Consider the following 21715-nt stretch of genomic DNA (forward strand, 5'->3'; position numbering starts at 1 on the left):
ACCCAATGTAAACTAGATTTAATCTAAACGCTATTACAGCCGACATCTTTTCCTCGTTTACGTCGCCAGCACAAATTCTCACCGTTTGAAAAGCAACTTGGAACGGCTTGGCTGTTTTTCAGACGGACCCCTCGCTTTTGAAGGAGACCGCTCCTTCGTGAAAAGCTTCTCCACTCGATATCGATTACCAGCGGCGCGTTCGCTCCCTTGTACCTTTCTTCGCCGCTTCTTTCCACCCCCTTTCTACTATTTGACTTCCGCCCCCGCTTTCATCCAATCGATCTGTATACAGAGATCCTATATCCTCACGAACAGCGAGAGATCTCTCGATCAAACGATCTCCGTCCATCCTATTCATGATAAACTATAGCTACTCTTTCTCCCTCTACCTGGCGTCGATAATTAATTAAATGGCGATGGCGAAACTTTTACAGTCGAACGATTTAAAAGTTAGAAGCGTTCGTATTCTCCGTACCCATGAATTTTATTCTAATTCCATTCATATATCGGCGAAAATAAAAGATGCATCGAGCTTTTGACCAAGAGAATAAAATGAATAAAATTTTTTTCAAATTTAATAGAAACGCTTAAACTTTCCTGAATTGTCATTGTTAGTGATGATTTTTTGGTTACCTGCTTTTAAACTATTAAAAAAGTTGATCTGATATTTCACTTCTACATTTTAACCATTCTCATGCATATTTTATTTTTAAGTTCTATTCAATTTAATATTTTCAATTTCTATATTCTTAATAAAATTGATTTGATTTTGTTAGCTTCTAAATTAATCAATATTGCTTATTTCTCTTCCAAATTCTATATAATTTAATACTTTTTAAATCTTTAACTAATTAACAAAGTTAATTTATTATTTATTTATCTCTACGATCTTAGAAAAATTTGACATTATTGACGCGAGGAATGGTTTATACATCACGTGTGAACGAACATCGAGCATCGTTTGAAGCACTGATTGATGCCGTCGGGCAAAGAGAAGAAACCCGTAGGATGCAGGGAAACGAAAATAGGGCGATGGTGAGAGAGAGAGAGAGAGAGAGAATGCTCGCAGTCGCGCTCGGCTGCATACGTCAGATGCACGTACATCGATTGCCGCCAATCGATCCTTCGTGCATGAAGGCGAGGATCTCTACACCGGCGGGATTTCTACGCCGCCGACTGGTTGCACATCCCTCAGGATGCGCCAGCTTGAACTCCAGCCGACCGGGACGAAGCCACGCAGCTGCATTCGCGAAATAACGCTGCGCAATTAATGATTCGTTGAACTGCGTAAATGCAAGTTTTTAAATGGTTTTGCGACCTTTGGATTATTAACAACCCCTTTGTATCATTGCGCGCTTCAATACTTTCATAGTAATAAAAATATAATTAATTGATATAAGTGATGCATAAAATAATATCTAATGACTGAATAGAGGAAAAATTAATAAGAAATTCAATATTTTAAATAAAAAAGAATAAAAAAGTATGTATCCGTTCAATGTATCGAAAGATTTGATCGAAAGCTCAGCGCATAAACAGAATAACAAATTATTTATCCAGAGAGGAGGAGTATCTATGCGCGGTCGATGAAACGGAAGCATTCGAAAAGGAGTATCTAACAAGAACATATATCCGAGTCTTCGATACGGCGCTGCCGGTAGCATCAGGGCGGACATAGGCAAGCCCGGAGATGTAAGGCTGTGTTTGCACGAACGCGCTATTTGCTCCGCGATCTCGTTTCCCGACGTCATTGCACGGTGGGACCACCGTCTACAGGACGCTTCAAAGGCAATACACACATCGGGGCCCGGACTCCGTTAAACGTCTCTGTTGCGCAAACATGAATTCCGTAGTCCAAGTTCCGTCAAGCTATGCGACTCGTTTCGCGATATGTGTGTCACCGAACGAATACGCATCGGTTGCGCAAACCGCAATCGCAAGCGAAAGCGCTAAAGGCCGAAGTTAGGAGACGCGAGGAGAATTATTTGTTCGGTAATAGAACATCACTGTTAACAGATTGATTAGAATAGTAGAATGTATTCCGTTTTAGTTTACTTTGCGTCATATACACAAATCTTACTTTAAAAAAATTATCAGTTAATACTATTTGTGTCTTTCGTTAAAAACCTTGACTTTAATTTTCACAAAGAAAATGATTTCAAATTTATTAGAGAATATGCTCTTGAAGTAAAAACCTGATGTTAAAATTTGAAACATGGTTGCTGGCGGGTTAAAAGGCGCTTTAAATTAATTTCCTCAAGAACCGTAAAAGAACGTACGGTAATGCGAAATTGTTTAATGGTGCAGATTAAATTAATCGGCCGAGTTATAGGATAATAACGAGACACATCTGACGTAAACGAAATTAAGAGCGGTATTACATCGGCGATTCGCTGTACACGATTTAATACATAATCATTTCTATTTTAAGCGTCCTAGCATCTGAAACAAATGAAGAGAGAGAGAAAGAGAGAGAGAGAGAGAGAGAGAGAGAGAGAGAGAGAGAGAGAGAGAGAGAGAGAAGAAGAAGAGAGGATCTACGAACTATACGTTCGTACATGTATATATCTGTTGCAGAGAGGAAAATGCTTGAATTGGCTCTGGGAAAACAACACGACGTATCGTGTTCTCTCACTACTGACATCGTGTTGTTATGTTGTACAAGGAGAATATTCGTGCGCGCAACATGCTGTTGCACGCCGAGTGCATAATTCACGATGATACGTTGCATTAATTTGTCTATCATATTGTGCATTCGAGACGTAAGCATCGAGCCACTACATTTTCAAAAAATGGTATCTCTCGCAACGCTTGTTACCGTTATAACAATAATATTGTTGCAATAATATTATTACAATGATACGTAGAAAAACATATTAAATTTGAAAAATGCATTTACAGCAAAACTAGCTTCATTGTAAAAAATTTACAGATTTAAAAGAAAATTTATAAAGTAAGATATAAGATAAAGATATATTTTTAGTTATTTAATTTCTCTATACTTTTTCCAAATAAATACAATTTTATTTAATAATAGCACAAATTTCCTAAAATCTCTCGAAATTCCTATTTCAGATCTATTTTATTAACATTTGAGCTTTTTATCTTTATTTGAAGTTTTATATATCATAAAATATGCATATAAATAATAATGTATCACAAAATATATTCTCGTTTTATTTAATTAGTAATTTAATTGTTATCAAGATTATATCTCTCTTTATTTAATTCACAGCCAATTCGAATCCACTGAGTCTGAGAACTGTTCTACAAGCCACACGATAAGATAATGAGAAAATAAAACGTGGCTTTTTTTGTCGGAACGCCGCTAACGGCCATTTGCGATTACCAGAGCATAACGAGAGCATTTACATTTTACTTACGGTCAGCGCGGAGAAAGGAGATAAAAATATAACAAAACGAAAGGACCTTCGTTACAAACATAGTAATCGGACAGTGGTGATATTAATGAATGCTTCATTACGACGATCAAAGCTCCGGTTTTAATGAAGGGTCACGAGCGTATCAATTACACCAGAATTTTCTCCGAAGTAAATTGCAAAGTCTTACTGACAATATCATTGATCTTTTCGGAAGTGATCTTATTTGAGTGTCGCGTTCTTTATTAAATTACATTGCCTATTGTCTAAAAGTTCATCTTGATAAAAAAAAAAAAAAAAAAAAAAAAACACTTTCGTCGTTGAACAATCTCTAGGTACTCAGCATGATCGATAGCATAGTTGCCGTTAATACTCAGGCTCATTAATTTTCGTGTAGACGCTTGGGATACACTCTGTGTAATCAAGATAATGAATTATCGAGGGAGATTTGTTCTCCATTCGGACAATCTATCACTAGACTTTAAGAGTGGAAAGTTCGGGATCGTCCGGTGGTTCAGTTTACGCTATTTTGTCTGCGAGTGACTGAACGTAACTATTTACTTCGCGGGCCAAGTACATACACATGCTCGCGCAGCATACGAAAGCGGAAGTAGTTGGAGTGCGCGACCGCACGACGAGTAAAAGTTTCAGGACATGCCATTTTCCGTTTCTGCGTCGGTCCAGGTGGAGTTCCGGGTTCAAGTAAATAAATGAATACCGTCGTTCGTCTTCGTCTTCCGAAGACGAATGAGCTCCTGTTTCTCTTTTTTTCGCAAAACATCATTCCTGATTTCTTTAATTTCTTTTCCCAAACTTTTCAAAACATCTCGTAATAAAGTGTAGATTAATTGCGAACTCTGACAAGCGTGATACGTGTAAACATATTTTAAAAATAATAATAAAAAAAGTAGAATAAAATTTTATATACACTATATTATCAACATTCTTTTTATTTCGATGCAAGATCAAAACAAAGGTCTAAAATTTTTAACCACATATTTCGCAGTAGGTTAAACTATTTCCGTAAGATCGATATTTCTGACGCTTATCCAAACTCGGAAAGTGTTTGCCGCGAACGCTAAATTTACGTTGCGTTACATGGCTAAATTCTGCACTTGATCGATCTTAATATCGAGAGAACACACTAGGTCAACGACTTTGGAATTCGAGGAGAGAAGAATATAGGAATTTATGCTAAAAAGATTGCACCGGGAGCATAAAGCGTCCTCGCGGTACTGTCTTTTCGATCCGGAAGAGTTGAGAACGAGAGGATGACAAAGAAAGAAGGCGGAAAGATCGGCGGAGTGGTCCAGTCAAGAGTAATTAAGAAAGTTGCCGGCGCACGGAATCGTCCGTTATTAAAGCCACGACGTTCCTCAAATCGAAATTTATATCTGGGTCGCCGTTCGGACGCGCGTCCGAAGGAAGGCGAATTTATCATCGGAATTACGCGGGAAATTTTAATTAACTCATCCTATGTTCCATTTTCGCTTGTTCCTGGAGCTTTCTCTTGAGTTCGCAAGAATAGAAATCACTTTGAGCGAGTGTAAATTCAAGAAATGGTCAAATTTTATACAAATTAAATAGCAAAGTATACATTTTTAATCGATAAATATTTATCGATCAAAAATATAAATAAAAAAACTATAATCATAATTAAAAAGTTTGGAGCAAGAATAGACCGACCTATCCGAAAAATCCTGATGATTTATATGTAGATATTCACTCTAGTTTTGAGACCTTCGATTTATCGCTAACAAAATAGAATTCTATACAGATGTTATTTTTATTCCCAAAATTCCCTCGCTTTCGATTATAATTTAATCTCGAGCTTTTGAAAGCGCAGCAGAACCGCCACTCGAAAAGGCAAAGTGACTGCAGAACACGCAGGTTTTTGCGATAAATTCCGAGGCTTCCGATGAAAATCTCGTGGACGAGACTGTCGCGAGGTAAGCGAGTTATCGGTTCTCGCTAACCGAGTTAAGAATGTCTTTCCTCCGGGCGTTACACGGCTGTAATCGCGCCAACGAATCCTGGCAGTAACCCGTTAACGAAGGATCATCCATGGGGCAGGTAGTGCACAACGAGATTCGAAACCCGTGAACGTCGCGCTTTCCGGCCCGCCTCTCCGCTCCCCCGCTAAACCCGCAGGATGTTATTTCAGGATTAAAGCCGTTCCCTTTTCTCCTCCCCGAGCATCAACGCTGGACAATACGCAGGCGAGAAACTCCGTCGTTTACATTTACGGCAATTTGGCCGTTGCCTGTTTGCGAATATGTGTATTGCGCGAAACATTCAAATTGCGAGTTCAAGAGACTCGTAAAAGTACAACTCTAATTCCGCCGCACTGCATCCTTGTTGACGATTCTTTTGTATGTAATTGTAAAAGCAGCATAGTATGGATTTAAAGCATAGCATATCTTTAAAACAATATTATTGAATCATATTTTGAAATATCAAGATTTTATATTTTTATTATTCGTGTAAATAAAATAATATAAGATTATTACACGCATTGTTTATTACAAGTTTTCTACTCGAAGAACGCTATTTTCGTTTGAATTATCTTTGATATTTCTACACGTCAGAAGATATCAGATACGTTTACGCGCCGTTAAATCTTGCGATATCTTCTATTTTATTATTTATTCGGCACATTGCACTTTCCATTTGGCATTTATCGCTTATAAAATACAAGATTTACCACCTTCACACGTTTATCAATACGTTTCATTTAACGAATAATAATACGACGGATGATGGTATAAATGTCGCGGCCACCTGCGAACGCAATATCATCATATTTTCCGTTATTAGCGTACGCAACGTTATTGCGCGTACATTGCGAAACACAGAGCACAAAGCTAGTTACAACACGCTGATGTTTTATTTTATTTTATATTCGTTTCTCCTCTTTTTTTTCCAAATTTCCACGTAGCCCATCTATATGGATGCCAGATGCAGACTCGCCGGTATAATTCCCGACACGCGCCGAGCATTCGTTGTCATTTATCTCTGACACCATGCACAATACGTGTAATCCTCTTTACGCTTCCACCCTATTCCCTTTAATGCCGCGGCTATTTGACATAAGCTGATATATCTCTCCTTACAAGTCCCAGGGGAAATATTACTTATGCAACGACCTGGCACAGCTGTAATAAAAACATATTTCCCGAAGCAGCATGTTACCTTACCCTTCGCGCACTTCATCTTACATTACGCAACGGTTGCAACCTGTTTTATTTTCATTATTTTATGATAATGCGACGTGGAATATTGTTTTTCTGTTTCAGCATTTTCTCCGAGAATCGAACGCGTGTGCATTGAATGCCGGAATATAAATTGTCGACAGACCGATGTTGAATTTACTGAATAAAAGTGAAATATAGAGCTGTAAAGTGAAAATTAAGAGAGTAGCGGCGCCAAATATAAAACCATAATTTTTTTATTTTTATTCCTCGAAAGAAAATATTGTACTCTTTTTTTCATGTAAAGTGTAATCACGCGAGTTGTGATCAATTTCTCATGTCGAGATATTGTGTCGGGCTGATCGGTAGGTGCAAATGCGCCTCGACGACGGGAAGTCCGGCGATTCGCGTATTCATTCACGGTGACCCACTTCCACTGCATCTTAGTACCACTCGCGGGTCGTTACTCCAGAATTAAGTATCCAGTGTTCCCTGTCACGGGGTCCGACTCGCCGCCGGGTGGGAGGCGCGAGCGGCGGCGACCTTATACACACCGGCAGTTGCACAAGTGCAAAGTTTGTTATTGACACGGTAAAAGCGAACCGCGCCGGGCATTATGCAGATCAGGAAATTCGTATTCCACCCCCACGCGGGAGTGAGACGGAGGGGAAGGCTGGTAAGGGGGTTGGTAGTTGCGGCGAGTACCCTTGCTCAGTGGTTACTTGCGCGTTTACTCACGAAGCTATGTGTGCGCGTGTATAAAGTGACCCACTCAACTACTCCTTTCATATCCACTCGAATAGAAGGGAATAAAGGGGTTAGAAGGGTCGCGTTCTAATGTCTTGAGCACGCTTCAAAGTTGTACACAGAGTAGAGTAGAAGCTTCTGTTGCTTTCAGACGAATTGATGCGTTTTCGATTAATTATTCAAAAATATTTGCATATGCGAGCATGCAAGTGGATAAAGAAGGTTTTAGTCAGACATACTCTAACATAAGAAGCGAAGTAGTACCTAATGACGTAAACATGTAAATCTGACATATTCATGATTACCTAAAAAGTTTATAATATACAATGTCGATTTTATATTAGGACAAATTTTTTAGAGAATGATTTTTTTCACTGAGAATTTCGATAGCATTTCGTAATTACAAACAATATTTTTAATATTTTCATTATTTTCAAAAAAATATGAAAAAATTTCTAAAAAGCAATATTGATTAAACATATGAGTTTTATGCTATTAAATTACTTTAGTATAAAATAATGTATGTATAATATAAAATAATGCAAAGCTAAATTTCACGCAACAAAATTGTGAGAAAACCATGAGTTGTACGTGAGTGTTAATTTCATAAAATATTAGTTTCAAAAATATTTTTAACCATTTAAATGGTGCAAAATATAATATGCATTAAACTTTGTTGTAGCCCGAGAAAATGTCATATAAATGAAAATTTTAACGTAAAAATATAATATATTTTATAAAAAAGTTAATATTAATTGGCCAGCTAGCTTTAATTCTACTAAAACTATTAATTTTGAGAATATTTTTAAAAGTAAAAGAGCGGCAGAAAATAATCGCAACAATATTTACTTGTTAGAAAAATCATATGCGAATAAAAATATCAGATGTTATACAAACGTGAATTTACAAGAAAACATCTTAGCGGTCTAGCATTTCGCAAAGCGAATGCTCTCGTAATGTAGATACAGTCTTACGAGCTTTACGCAATGCGTGCATACGAGCTTTACGCAATGAATGCATACGCGAAACAAGAGAAAGAGAAAGAGAGAGATAGATAGATAGAGAGAGAGAGAGAGAGAGAGAGAGAGAGAGAGAGAGAGAGAGAGAGAGAGAGAGAGAGAGAGAGAGAGAGAAAGAGAGAGAGAGAGAGAGATAGATAGAGAGAGAGAGAGAGAGAGAGAGAGAGAGAGAGAGAGAGAGAGAGCCAAAGAGAAAGAGAGAAAGAGATGCAGTTATCGCTGTTCCATCCATTTTTGCTACAATAAAAGTTTTCTCTATGCGGTGCACGGAATTTGAAGAAAATAGAGAGAAACTGTTATAAATATATCGTTGTGTGGAAAGTATAGTAATAAAATAATTCCATTATGTAAATTCTTATCCCTTTTTTAAAGGTGGTAATTAGGAAATTATTGTGCAATAATAAAAGTATTAATTTATATTAAAATATTGATATAATAGTCGCATTATACTCAGTATTTGATAAAATTCCTGTTATTAATTTCTATAAAAAAAAAAAACAACTCTTGTAAGATTTTCATCAACTGCCATAATATCTCTAAATTTGCTAAGTCCGCAAATCAATAAAGAAATGCGGATAAACAAATTAACTCTACATAAAATAAAGTTACGTCTTCCTTCGGATTGATCGCGACTGCGCTCGTATGCACACACACAGGAGTGGAACAACACGGGTAATTCACAGTACGACCGTCACCACGCGTATCTCGCCTACGTATAAACCAGCTCGCCGTGAATGCTATAGTGCAACGATGTAGCGCGCTCGTGGCGCCGTTATTTTCTCGTTACTAGCGTTGCACCGTTCGCGATTCTTGTTTTTTGAGCCAACAACGCGAGCGCGCCTTGAATTCCGGACATTCGGCTTGGCAAATATTTTCGGAGGAATTTTGAAATTTCGCAAAATGGAGCATAAATGCTTCTACACTTCGGTAGTCTTTAGATTTTTGAGATACTTCGTCGACTTTCTTCGACAGAGAATCGTCCTTAAAATTTTTAGCGTTTTGTTAGATGCAATATATTTCGTTTTTTATTATTATCCTACAAGTCGTCAAGAATTTGTAGGATCTCAAAAATGGTGGAAAGTTTAAACAAATAGATATTCAATTCTTATTTCAATATCAAAAATAATTTTATATTTTCTTTACGAATTGAATCTTTTTAGTAACAGTTTTTATACCGGATGTACTTTCCGTATATAATAAAAATAAATAAAGTTTATATACAGAATATTTCAGAATAAATAGAGTGAAACAATTATTTATTTATTTCGAAGCTCGAATACAAAAAAGTTGAAAAGGCAATAATAGCATGACGCTGGCTGAAAAAATCCGATATACGATAATTTAATGCCAATCGGAAGATCAAACGACTATTGATTCATAGCGAGTAAAAGGTAGAAGCTTGTCGATAGAAGTATTTAACGTCATTACCACTCTCGAAACGGGAACGAAATTCCGGAGTTAAAGACTGCATGAGAGCTTTCTTCGTCATTTTGCTCTCTCGTATGTGCAGAATATTCAAGAAAGCTAGGAATTCATAAAAATCAATATGTTATATGATATAAAGCAATGTAATATAATATCTGAGAAATTCGAGACAAATATTTTTTTACGTGTGTGTGTATTTCGCGTAAAACTTATGTTAAATTACAAAATAAAAATATCATTGGTAAAATAATAATATATTACGAAATTGCACGATTCTTCTTAAATCAAGCTATTTTGATGACAATAAAAGAAAAGGAGGAAAGAAAAAAGGAAAAAAAAGTAGAGGATAAAAGAGGAAGATAAAATTACTATTATAAAATTTAATAATATTAAAAAAAGAATAAAATGTATAGAGCAATAAAAAATTTAAATTCAATAACAAAGTTACTTATTCTCGTTTAGTTATCTCAAAAAAGATTCACGAAGCTCTTGACTGACAATTTAAATCTAACAAAAATTTATTAAATAAAATAATGAGCTGCGTGAAGAAGTGATGAATTATTCACTTATCACAGTTCATAGTTTACACCAATTAAATTACCTTAACTATGCAAAACTTCGTAAGAAATATATTAATATTTCCAATATTAATTAAGAGACACTTGAATTGTTTAAAATATTTGACTCTTTAAAAGTTTTCATTATTTGCTTCTCCGATACATTCCGACGTGTATAATCTGCGGCTGGCGCGTTAATATCCTCCCCTCGATTATAGGGCTCCCTTACCTTCCTGTCGGTGGGAAGTCAGGTATTATAGCGCTTCTCGAACGCCACCTTCATAATCGAGACGAGCCGCGCCGTTGGCCTTAATTGACGATCTGACGAGGGATTGAAGGGAAAGCGGGAGGACTAATTACTATCCGATTTCTCCTGGAATCTCGTTTCCTGCGCTCACAATAAAGAGACCCGAGATACCGCGATGTCACCGACGCAATACTCCGGGAGGGCCACCTCCCCCCAAAAAAGGATATTAATTAAACGGTAAAATTAAATACTTGATGAAATTCCATTGCGAAAAAAATGTCCCTCCCCCGCCTAAAAAGTTCTTGAAATTCTAATACATTGCTTCGTAAAAAAATTCTATTAGCGTTGTGTAAAACTTTAAGAAATTTTTCTTGGAACAAAAATACCCTCTGACATAAATATAATGTCCTGTTTTGTTGCAGAAATAAAAACCATTTGAAATTTAATTTAGAAGGAAAAGTATTTCGTACGTTGAACAAATCGGGAGAAAGCATTCGGTACCTGACATTTTCTTTTTATGTAACTTTTAACAGTTATTTCTATAAAACGCTGAAAGTTGCGTACAAAGAGAAAACGATTTCTTGCAAAAATTTTTCCTTTTTTATTGAAATATGAAACCAGAGGGAAATTTGATATAAAGAGGAAACTATCCAACACGCTGGACAAAGGGGCAAATATTCGAAACTTGATATGTCCTTTGTGTCACAGCTTCGGGCAAAGACAAGACATCAAAGGGATATTTGACATTATGAACGGACGAAGTATGTACGACGAGTTTTACTTAATTGCTCATGACGCGTTCTTAATAAAAGGGGAAAGGTTTTTGTATATGATATATAAATTTACCCCGAAATTATTTAGTCGATAATAATTAATTTTCTTGACAAGTAACTTCGTGACGAACGCGTATTAAGTCGTGAAGGTAAAATTGGCGAGAGATGGAAAATTTAGGAAGTTCTCTCGCGAACAGCTTATAGTCATCAATTTACACTCACGTCATTTGGGCATGTCGTTAAATATTCGGCAGAAAAGTTTCACGGCGCTTTTCATAAATCAATTATAGCGCTTAACTTCGTTTCACGATACTCAGTAATTACAAGTGGCATTGTTTATCAATGATAAATTATCGTATATTCCAAAAGCAAAAAGAACTGTGTTATATACTTCGAAACGATAATATCAGTAAATTAATTTCAGACGACACATATCTGTTTTCTCTCAGGAAATTACATCACTAATTAAACAACGTTTATATATCACTGCTAATTACTTTAACATTTATATATCATCCCATGTATATAGATTGCACTACCCTTTAGATACCTTCGTGAAATGTCGGCCAGCAGGCAACCGCAAAATTTAATGGCATTACGAAGCACTTATCGCCTCCTGAAGCTTATCGGATCGCTTCGAGAGCGCGCAGCAAAACGGTCACTACCATTTTCGACTGTCATTATACGGCCGAGATATGGTCACTCGCTGGAGAACCACATATTTTATCCAGTTATAAAGCACTCAAACCCTTTAGAAGGCTCTTGAATTAACGTGGTCTCGAGAGGTGCCCGAAATTTCGTGCAACAAAGTAGCGAAATGACTTGCAAATTGTCATGTTATATTATCGATAATTTCAATCATTCTCGGTTATATTATCAATAATCAATCTATTATCAATTACATGATCTGCCTTTTACGTAATTATCCATCACCAGCTATCAAAATGGAATAATTTCAATCACCTAATGAGATTTCGAGACGTGACTGACAGCGACAAAAAACGCTTTTCCGAAAACGGCACGACGCCGCTGGGAAATGCAAATTGAATAGATTGACGTTTAAACAGAGATGGGGATATTCGCAGGAAACAAGAACGAAAATTAACAATTAACTCTTGGTGTAGCAAGCTATTTCATTTCTAAATATATAGACCACAATTCTCGTCATTTTAACAAAATTGTACCATATAAAAGAAAATGCATTGTAGTAAATCAATTACACAATTAGATTAACATATTCTATTTTAAAAACTACAGAACAAGAAACAAGATTAGCTCATCAAATGTGTTATTCTTTCAAACAGCACAAAATTGTATTTCTTTAGCAAGATAAATTAAATTTAAATAAATGTCGTGGCTTTTTATTTTTATTTTAAGAAAATATTGGTTTCAACAAAAGTCATCTAATTAAATAGATTCACTATACTGCACACGACATATATGTACATACCTCGCCGAAACGTGCGCGTTCTGATGGTTCACCATTAAAACCGCACTAACCTTAAGTAATGACCACCGCGCCTTTCGCCTACCTTCTGTCGTGGAAAATTTATGACATGGGACATAAACTTGTGGTTGCATGCGTACGAATGGACCAGCATCTATTTTCCACGGGAAATTGACATCACCGCTGCCCGCTACTTTTTCTTTATCTGATAAACCTTCATTAGGCATACGTGTGAACTGGGCGTATCGCCTTCGTAAAAATTCGTAAACTATTAAGTTCAGATTTTATTTTTAATAATTCTGTGGTTTCTGATAAATAAAACAAATAGTTAAAAATGTTCTCGCGTAATTTAAATACTTTAACCAATTAAATAGATAAATAAAAAAGAAATATTTTTAAAAAATTTATATTATTTTAAAAAATTATACTTTTGACTATTAACGTAATGTACTCATAAAACTTCAGTAGCTTTTGAAGTTAAATTGAGATGCAACGTCAAGGAATCTCAATTTGCTCTGGGCAATTTTCTTTGATTTAATAACCCGAACTATTTGTTTTATCAAGTACTACAGAACTATTAAAAATAAAGTCACAAAATTAAGAGTTTATAAATTTCCACAAAATAAACACGACAGTTTTATATACACTTGTTAGATATCTGAATTTTTCGATATAATAATATGAAAATAAAAGATCTTTTAATTTATGGTTACAGTTATTTTTTCTTTCATAATTTTTTAGTATAATATAATTTTGCATTTATTTCAATTTAGTACTGCAGAGAAAACGCATTATTGTAATTGCAATCGGCAGTTACTATTCTTCATTGGATAGCCGATGGGAGTAATGTTGCTCTTTTAAACAAAATGTTCATGCAGCATCATCGCTACGAATTTAATTAAACTTCCCACAAGATACTTCGTTTTCAGGAAATTACTGTCTGCGGCCATCCTTTTAGTTTAATGTCTAATTTATGAAACTGATTCTCTTCTGAACGTTTTCTCGCGTCACGACTCGCGTTGTACCAGCAGTTTGTAGACTGTATTGACCAAAGGCTCGATCTCCGTGAAATTAAGAGTAAAGTAATTACTGAAGCGTAATTACTTACGCGAAATACAACACAATTAAAATGTATTTTAGTATCAATTATATCAATCGGATGCAACGCGCTTTACTTTTGCTTCTGGCGTGTTCTGAATGATAGCTCAATTTTTTTTTTATTACCGTATATTCATCATGATTGGAACATTGCAAGATCAAAACTTTCTATTTATTAATAAATAAAACCGCAAAAAAAAGATATTAAAATTATTGATATTTTTTCTTACTTTTTAATATTTTTAACTCATTTTAATACTGATGATAAATTGAATTTTAAATAATATTTTGATTTAACTATTTTACAACTGTTAAAATTGATTCGAAATTATTTAACAATCTCAATCTCTCATTTCCCTAAACTATATTGTTAAGAGATAATCGTGTCTCAAGTTTACGCATAACACAAACAAAAGATATATCTCACCGCAAATATATATTCAAATTATATTTATTAAAAGATTACACACATACGTTTCTTCCCGAAAAAATCAGATTTCTTTTATTCAAGATCTTAGAGAAACATAAGGGCGAAAGAAAAAGGCGTGATAAGAATCGCGAAGGGAACGATAAAAGAGGAAAATTGATGCTGGCCACGAGCGACGGCAGTGGCCGCTTGTATTTTCAGGACGACCGGTGCGAAAATAGCGGTAGGTAGGTTATACGTGACCGAAAGAGGCTGGGAAGCGGTGGTCGCGTATTTTTGCGGTGGAGTTTGCGCCTCCGGCACCTCGCGTTTCACCGCAAATATTTATTTTACGGTCGGTGGCACGGCTCTTTAACCCTCACCCGCCGCCCGCTCGGCCACCGATGCACCACCGAAAATCGTACTCGAGAACGGAAAAAAATTTCATTCACTGTGTCGCGAAATTTAATTTTTATCATGCATCTCTCAAGCTGTAAATCAGATTATATTATTCTCGTTAAATTATATTTAATTTTAGAATTTATATATCTAAAACTGCAGTATTTATATTTCTCTGAAAACTTATAAATATTTTTTTAATTTTCTTTTCATTACAAACAATATATATCAAATTAAAAAAATATTACTCTGTATTTAATTATATTTCATAAAATAATCTCTATTGTATCAAAAAATAATTTTTTTCTACTAAAATATCAAATGTTGCAATTAAAAATGTATTATATACAATTCTTAAAGTAAAATATGATAAACACTAGAATATTGCACTTTGTTTTAGCGAATAGTATACATCTCTATTGGTGGAACGTATCGTATATTCAATATTCACTCAAAATGACTCAAGTTTCATCTCAAGTTTCCAATAAAGAACTACTTGGTATAAATAAATAACAGGATTTCCTGCGACTGACGTCTCTTATCTACATCTCAAAGGCCGGAAACATCATACCGGAGACGACGCCGCTAGAAACTCGACACCGCGAAAGGATCGGACGTCTCAACGTTCCTCTCGCGTTGACCCGCATCTCGATCTGCCAGTAGCAAAATTCTCATCAGCGCGGACACTTTCTACGAGAACTAACTTGATAGCAAATGAGGCGGAATATCATCGATAACTTTAAAATTTTTCGAAGACTATCATCAAAAATTAAATAATTAGCAAAAAAGACAAATTATTTTTAGTTACAAGCAGCTTCAAATATGGATATTATATAGTATACTTATAATAAAAAAAATTTTTAATTGTGCTTGAATTTCATATTGCATTTATTTTTCCCCATTTATAATGCATTTTTGATGACTTTCAAATGGCTTTTTGCATGTCAGAGATACCATCGGTAGTTTTGACAAATAATCCATCAAAAATGAAAGGTTTTTGGCAAATGTTCAGAGATGTATCTAAATAAAAAAAAAATCGCCCGTACAACTGCAATTTTTGAGCAATAAATGCAGGATGAACCTGCCGTATAGATATAAAAGGGGCAATATCGATGTATGATATTCCTATTGTAAACTTCAACCGACCAAAAACGTTTTCTAGATAGAACAATTTGGCCGCTTCAAAGTCCGCTTATTGCATGCGATTCCCGATATCGAAACTGTTTCATCATCGTTTCTAGAGAGACGATATAGGCGGCAGGATTATTGCATTTCCATGATTATCAATTGAACGTCGCGAGCGTTACGCAAAAAGAAGCGCTTCTTGTTTCACTTTTATTAAAAAAAAGATTATATAAACAATTCAATAGCTCTATATTGGCTCAATTTCCTTTCAATCATTAGCGATTGACCACCATATTATAAAGCAGTAGTAGCTATTAAATGATGAATTGTTCGAGCTTCAACTTGAAAAGTTCGAACTTTAACGTTCGATCTCGAGATCCAAACTGTCCAAACTGCTCGACTGTTTGAAATTTCCGAACACCGATATGAACATGTGTCAATCGTGATGAAGATTGCCGGAAGGAACACCTCTCATTAACCATAACGATTCGCTACGTTTGTAACAAAGTTAAAATCTATGACAAGGTGGAATTGCCGACATTCGGCATCAAATCGGAGAAATCTGTGCGATGCATACAAACGGCCGTGTTTCGTACGGACAGAGCAAATCCACAAACTGAATCTGCCTGACAATGAAGCTCCTTTGGGCAACAAACCAATGCATATACCTATACAGACACACATACATACATATATATATATATATATATATGTATATAGACATTCACGCACAGAAGTTTCCTTCCTCGCGAGTACACGAAATCGGAGCAAAAGCTGCGAGACAAAGACAGACACCTGCATAACAGCCGTCAGACTCAGAACTCTGCACCGAATACATATCTCGTTTGTCCTCACGTCGCGTCAGCAGGATGATAGAGTAGCATAATTAATCGGTTTTCATAATGGCGTCTTATGCTAATGCGACAAGACGCGACTCCAACTCTATTTTCCAATTAAGTTGCTTCGTTTTCGGGTCTCTTTAATGCATTTATGTATTGACGGTTCTAACAAATAATACATTATAATAATTGAATTAATTATTTGCAGTTATGACATTTTCGAGAAAAGTAGGAATATTTTTTTCCTTTGGAATAATTTTGTAGTAATTATAAACGACTATAATAGACGTTTTTAAACACACTGTATTATTATAAAAAAACAATATAGATTCATTCTTAATTACAATTAAATTTAATATTATGCAATTTTGCAATCACAATTATTTCTAACTATTTTATAAATAAATAATCAAAGCGTATCAAAACTAATATTACAAACAAACCAAACGTAGATATTTCGAAATAGAAATTCAAGCTGGAAAATTGTGTTAACTGAAATCGAATAGCCTAGTTACGATGTAATAGCATTTTCAAAATGTTTGCTAACTAAATTCCGATGTTAATTCGATTGCTCATTTATGATGATCCCAAACACGAAACATTTATGAGATTTTAATATTGTTTAAACGATATTTTAATCTCATATTCTACATGTTTTACTTTTAACGTCTAAAAAAATGTTTAGAAAAATTAACATTTCCGAAGACACTTTACAATGTTTTCAGTTATCGTTTAAAATCATTCTATTGAACTATTCAGTCAAAAACCATCGATATCGCAAAAGATACTGGCGAGTAAATAATCGCCGCGTGGGCGAGCGTGAAAAGCTGCGGAATAAATCGGCCTTCGAGTTTCCCTTTCCTTAAGTGCCCCTCGGCGTTTAATTCCAGTAGATTTAGCAGGATCTAGCCTATACCTCCTCGCGAAAAGACGTATATTTTCCAGCGGGTCGTAGCAATCCTCCCTCTTTCACGAGCTCCATTCAGAGAGCCGCGGCGAGATTCCCTGTCCCGAAAATAAATGCGTGATTTCTCCACCTAACTCCTCACTCCTCTATCCGTTCCTCTTTCTTCTCGACGAAGAAGACACCCGGCTCGTATATCTACTGACTATTCGCTTGTCTGCTTCAGATACGGTTGACGATTGCGCGGGAAAGAAGATCGCGCCGGAGAATATCCCTTAAACTTTGAGATTCCATTAAATCGCGGAACGAGATCTGTCGTCGGCAGCAATATGCGTGCACTTTCGGATTTATGAAATCAATTAGCAAACCCCGAAGTCAACTCGGATTGCTGTAGTCAGCAGAAGATTTACGTTGAGCTTGCAAACTTAGATAACAATAAGCAAGAACAGTAGTTACGTAATATGGATAAATATTCGCAATTGAATATGCTTCCGAAAAAGCGTTATGCTTAAAAAGTTCAGAAGAGAATAAACTATACACAATTCTCTATACATATTACAAACTCAAGAAATATAAAATTGGATAAATCTAAACAAGAAAAATATTTTAATATCATTGACCTTGTGATAAAATTCTCACTTTTAATTGAGACATAATAACGTTCAATCTCATAATTATTTCAGTTTAATAATTCATAAATCAGTAATTTTCGAGAACTTCAACCGCGTATTACAGACGCTACTATATATATGTTTATATTTATAGCTAGATGTACCTGAATAGCGCTGGATATCGACGCTTCACGCTAATCTCGCCAGTATACCAGATGGATGAATGTATTCATCGGTATTTGGCTCTCTCTTCGTTATTACTTGGCAACGCTGTATCTGATTACAGTCCGACCGCTTGCTCAATTACGCGAAAGCTGCCGCAAGACCTCGAAATTGTCCCGCGCTTTGGTCGCTCAAAGCATGCGAGAGGCGAGAGAGAAAGGCAATGCTGAAGTAAGATAGATCTTTGATCTAGGAATCGGCACCGGGTTCTATTAAATTTGCCAGCGAAACGCACCGATGCTAGTGTATGTGGATTAGCGTATCGACGATACTATACTATAAGTCTGCTCTGCTATGTTCTGCGATTCGTCCTGATTAAGACTTAATTACGAGTCACCGGTGTGCTAGGCGATACGTCGCTAATTATGGCTCTCGTTGCGTGTGTTACTGCTTTTTCCGCACGCTTGTCGTTATGAGGATCACAAATTACATTTGTGAAGTATAATTTGTCGTTTGAATATTATCTCCCTTTTAATCTTTTGTGCATATTTCAGGATTATAAGAGTTATAGCATACTTTATTTAATGTGCAAATATGTGCTGCATGACCTTAGGGATTAATTACAAGAGCGTGGAAAGCAAGAGAAGTATTAAAAGCATGCAAAAATTTGCATTGCTCATATATAGATAGATAACAAAAAGTGGTAAATAATCTTGCAAAATATTTTGACTGTCACTAAAAAAAAAGTTGCCTTAAAAACGATGGAAACTTTTGCATACTCTTAATGATAATTATTAAAAATTTAAATCAATTTATATAAATTTATCCTAATTTTTGGCTTTCTGTCTTTCCATTTCATGAAAAATACCGAATAAGGCACAGAAATCTACGTTCGTCGCTAATTAATATAAATGTCATTGGCATTAACGTCTAACTTACGCGCCGCGGAATGCGTCTTCATGAGCTATAAAAGCTTATATACCTCGGCTGTCCGAGGAAGTTAATAAATCTCCCGGCCTTCCTTCCTCGGCCGCCACAGTCTTTTCTTCGAGTACTTCCACCGCGGTCGTAAGTGATCCCTCTCTCCCTCTTGCCGTATTACAAACGCGGTCGGGCCGTAATACAGTCCCGCTTCTGAATATTTAAGCGCAGACCTCGAAATTCATATCTCGACGCAAACGAGCGGAACGGAAAACCGCCTCTCCCGCTATAAAACGCAATTGCGTTAGAAGAAGATTGTCGACTTGAGATCGTTAACTTCGCATATTAATCCTCGTAGTATCGCCTCGCCTCGGCATGATTTTATACTTAACGCGCGCGCGTGCGTAATAAGGTCTTATCTCGCGATAATATTTGCCCACTCGGAGCAACAACGATGAACGCCCGTAGAAAAGGGGTTAAACCACCCGGGTACATTAGGATATCGCGCGGCAAGCGCCTCTCACCGCCAAGGTAAAGGACTGGCAAAGGGCAGCAGTCTCCGAAACTCTAATGGAGGGCGGTCGGCGAATTTGGACCATCCGCAGACCTTTGCTTCTCCAAGGAAACTCTAAAATCCTTCCGTCTGACTGTTCGCGTCCTATCTCTCGCATTGTTAATACCTACTACCTCTTTTATGCTCGGCTTCTTTGTCTAACGTAATCTCTCCCTGTCTATATCCGCTTGTCGCTTGTGTCAATTTTCTCCCACCGCGGAAATGGAATAACCGATATCCTTTTGTTTGCGAGATATCCAAGATAATAGAAAAATTTGCTTATTTATTCAGTGATTCGGATTTAATAATTTAACTTTGTTAGAAAAACTGTCGATGTTTCATTAATTAATTCAGACTAAAGAAATAGTATATATACAATTTAAAAGTTTCCGCTGGTGTATTATATTTTCCGCATTATTCCGGCAAACTTGCATGAGCAACAATGCTAGAGGACCAAAAGGATAAAGTCAAAGAAATTTTTCTTTTGCTCGTAACTTCTTTTCTCATTTAATGACATCTTTTATTTAATGTCGTCTCTTCTCTTTGACACACAAAGTACCTCCGTTGTCCTACTTTCATAAGGTATCAATATTTATTCTCTTCCTGTCCATAATATGGATTTGAACGGTGATAATGCGAGTGATCGAAAGAGGCGATAACAGTAAAATCTGCAATTGCTATAGAAAACGTTTCGCGTCGCGCGCAACGACGGTAAGCTTTCTACGAATATTCTGCAGATTATGGCGAGAAATGCGCTAAAAACAGCGGAGGTGCGAACGAAAGTGGGAAATAAATAGGAACGAGCGAAAACGATCGGACGATTCCTGGTGTTTACCCCGTCGTGCAACGACGCGCGAAATCCCACATGCACGCGCGCGCGATAAAGCGGGACGATCTTAACGGCACGACTTTCGTGAACATGATCGTTTCGTGGTTTTACAGAGGCGCTCTCTTTCCTTCTCTTCCGTTTTCTCTCTCCGATAGTTGAAAGTTAAATAAAGAACGGCAGATGCGTGTTTCCGTAATGTTCTCTTCGCGTGGCTCAGCCCGTACCACTCGAAGCTCGCGCCTTTTATGAGGTCGAACGACAAGAAAACGCGTACCGCTATTACGCTGTTATACAGAGTGTCCTAGACTCAAGGGAGTTGCTTTTATAAAATTTAATCCTGTCAGTTGCGGTCAATTTAATTCTTTCTTGGCGTAAAAACGTTAATATCTATTAATCACTTGAGCTCTAAACGATAATTGCACTGTCTGAATAATTTGAAACAATAATAAACACTTTACAATATTTTTTTTTTTATAATAATGTGTAAAAAATATACAAAGTCCATTGCATTAAGTATTATACAAAAAAATTACTATATAAATCTTTATTAAATGATATTTTTATTAATGTACTAATTAATAATATTTTAATATACTCTCTTCTCTTAGCGAATACCTCTATATTTCTATAAATACTAAAATATTCCGATAATTCGTATAGGCAAAATACAGCATTCGTACGTCGTATCTTCTTCATCCACTCAATCCTTTCTATTATACCAAGAATAAAGCAAAGCCGACAATACGCACGTATCCCGGGACACCCCGTATACAGAACATGTTTCGCGACGTATTGTTCCCGCGATATTCTTTCCGCGACTATATGGCCATTTTATAGCTCGAGGCGAACGACTTCCGCGAATAAGACGGGGGCCGGGGCTCGCGTGGAATCCGCAGAATGCTGGTCGCGCGCCATTGTCGTGTAAAGACGAGCTCCGTTCCGGTATCAAAAGACGCTTCCATTTAACGCGCAGACGGGAAATAAGCTCGATAAATGCGCTCGCGAATTTCCGAGACTGACGGACCAGAGATTCCGAGACCACTAACGGTTTCAGAGATAAAGCTGAACGCTAACGTAATACG

General features: G+C 36.4%; 1 protein-coding gene and 1 long non-coding RNA gene across 3 annotated transcripts in view; one reads left to right on the forward strand and one right to left on the reverse strand.

Annotated features, from left to right (window-relative positions):
• Positions 1 to 21715, forward strand: part of LOC105668513 (uncharacterized) — a 90296-nt gene that overhangs the window by 34288 nt on the left and 34293 nt on the right. Inside the window, exon 3 of one of the 2 annotated variants that reach the window (XM_067359290.1) lies at positions 15206 to 15979. The exons of the other annotated variant lie outside the window; for it this stretch is intronic. Within the exon in view, the coding sequence (XP_067215391.1) occupies positions 15206 to 15352 (147 nt within the window). The 3' untranslated portion in view covers positions 15353 to 15979. Of the gene's footprint in view, positions 1 to 15205; positions 15980 to 21715 lie in introns of those variants that run through there. 2 annotated transcript variants of the gene reach the window in all.
• Positions 1 to 21715, reverse strand: part of LOC105668515 (uncharacterized) — a 72640-nt gene that overhangs the window by 14382 nt on the left and 36543 nt on the right. The gene's annotated exons all lie outside the window — the stretch shown is intronic.

This window comes from Linepithema humile, chromosome 7 (assembly GCF_040581485.1).
Source record: "Linepithema humile isolate Giens D197 chromosome 7, Lhum_UNIL_v1.0, whole genome shotgun sequence".
Taxonomy (NCBI): domain Eukaryota; kingdom Metazoa; phylum Arthropoda; class Insecta; order Hymenoptera; family Formicidae; genus Linepithema; species Linepithema humile.